Source organism: Microchirus variegatus (assembly GCF_963457635.1).
Source record: "Microchirus variegatus genome assembly, chromosome: 8".
Taxonomy (NCBI): domain Eukaryota; kingdom Metazoa; phylum Chordata; class Actinopteri; order Pleuronectiformes; family Soleidae; genus Microchirus; species Microchirus variegatus.
Genome location: NC_139809.1, coordinates 32497315 through 32499814, shown reverse-complemented (window position 1 = coordinate 32499814; position 2500 = coordinate 32497315). Strand labels below are relative to the sequence as shown.

General features: G+C 48.4%; 1 protein-coding gene across 2 annotated transcripts in view; it reads right to left on the bottom strand.

Annotated features, from left to right (window-relative positions):
• nup160 (nucleoporin 160) overlaps positions 1-2500 on the bottom strand; it is an 18834-nt gene that overhangs the window by 7659 nt on the left and 8675 nt on the right. For both annotated transcript variants that reach the window (XM_083893459.1, XM_083893460.1), the window contains exons 15-18: positions 2194-2348; positions 1762-1898; positions 999-1072; positions 108-243 (exon numbers count right to left, since the gene is read on the bottom strand). In XM_083893459.1, the coding sequence (XP_083749585.1) occupies positions 108-243; positions 999-1072; positions 1762-1898; positions 2194-2348 (502 nt within the window). The remainder of the gene's footprint in view (positions 1-107; positions 244-998; positions 1073-1761; positions 1899-2193; positions 2349-2500) is intronic.

Sequence of the window (2500 nt, the reverse complement as noted above, 5' to 3'; positions counted from 1 at the left end):
GCCAACTGGACACGGTTGAACTTCAAAGGCTGTGCTGTGATTGGCTGATGCTCACACTGCCCTCTGCTGGACACAGTCACTCACTACACTGAGTGTTTGAAGGATACAGCAGCTGAGCCAACAGTTGGACGACGCTGGAGATCATGTGACTCCAGTCCAGCTGATCACAGTCCAGCTGACACAGGATCAGTTTCCTCGCCACGGTTTGATAGAAGAGCTCTAGGACTGTCTGAGGACTGAGCGCTAAAACACACACACACACACACACACAACTGTGAAAACACACACACTGACACACACAGACACACACACACAACTGTGAAAACACACACACTGACACACACAGACACACAACTGTGAAAACCCACATACAGACACACAACTGTGAAAACACACACACTGACACATACAGACACACAACTGTGAAAACACACACTGACACACAACTGTGAAAACACACACACAACTGTGAAAACACACACAGACACACAACTGTGAAAATACACACACAGACACACAACTGTGAAAACACACACACAGACACACAACTGAAAACACACACAGACACACAACTGAAAACACACACACACACACAACTGAAAACACACACACAGACACTACTAACACTAGAATATTGATTGTCCCGATGACAATTAATGACACACACACATCACTGAAAATAGACACACAATTGAAAACACACACACAGACACACAACTGTGAAAACACACAGACAGACACACAACTGTGAAAACACACAGACAGACACACAACTGTGAAAACACACACAGACACACAACTGAAAACACACACACAGACACACAACTGAAAACACACACACAGACACTACTAACACTAGAATATTGATTGTCCCGATGACAATTAATGACACACACACACATCACTGAAAATAGACACACAATTGAAAACACACACAGACACACAACATTGAAAACAGACACACAACACTGAAAACACACACAGACACACACACTAACCTGACATGTTGCTGGACAGAGGTGTGTGAGAGTCACACAACTCCAACACAGTGAGGTGCTGCAGATTAGAGTCTCTGAAACACAGAGGTCAAAGGTCAACTCACAGGTCGTCATCTCACACACACACACACACACACACACACACACACACGATGTCCACAGGGACAGACACACACACACACGATGTCCACAGGGACAGACACACACACACACACTCACATGATGTCCACAGGGACAGACACACACACACACACACGATGTCCACAGGGACAGACACACACACACTCACATGATGTCCACAGGGACAGACACACACACACACACACACTCACATGATGTCCACAGGGACAGACACACACACACACACTCACATGATGTCCACAGGGACAGACACACACACACACACACTCACATAATGTCCACAGGGACAGACACACACACACACACTCACATGATGTCCACAGGGACAGACACACACACACACACTCACATAATGTCCACAGGGACAGACACACACACACACACTCACATAATGTCCACAGGGACAGACACACACACACACACACTCACATGATGTCCACAGGGACAGACACACACACACACTCACATAATGTCCACAGGGACAGACACACACACACACACTCACATGATGTCCACAGGGACAGACACACACACACACTCACATAATGTCCACAGGGACAGACACACACACACACACTCACATAATGTCCACAGGGACAGACACACACACACACACACTCACATGATGTCCACAGGGACAGAGGACGCCAGGCTCTGACTGATGTGTTGGAGGACGTGATAGGACGAGAGGAGCTGAACGCTGCGAGGGATCAGGTCCTGCTGGAGCTGCAGCAGGTTAGCCCCGCCCCCTGGAAACACCTGATGAACACACACACACACAGTGACATCACTGTGTGTGTGTGAGAGTGTGTATGTGAGTGTGTGTGTGAGTGTGTGTGTGTGTGTGTGTGTGTGTGTGTGAGTGAGAGTGTGAGTGAGTGTGTGTGTCTCTGTGTGTGTGTGTCTGTGTGTGAGAGTGTGTGTGTGTGAGTGTGAGTGTGAGTGAGTGAGTGACTGTGTGTGTGTGTGTGTGTGTGTGTGTGTGTGTGTGTGTGTGTGTGTGTGTCTCTCTGTGTGTCTGTGTGTGTCTCTGCGTGTGTGTGTGTGTACATACGTTGTCCCCACAGAGCAGGTAGATCTTCTGCAGGATGATCATGTCTCTGCAGAGCTGACCTCTGTTCATGGCCATGTGAGCGACCGCCTGACACACGACTGACACGGCCTGACTGCTGCCATAGAGCTGTGATACACTGATCCTGGTGTTCAGGTCTGCAGACACACACACACACACACACAATGATACACTGATCCTGGTGTTCAGGTCTGCAGACACACACACACACACACACACACACACACACACACAATGATACACTGATCCTGGTGTTCAGGTCTGCAGACACACACACACACACACACAC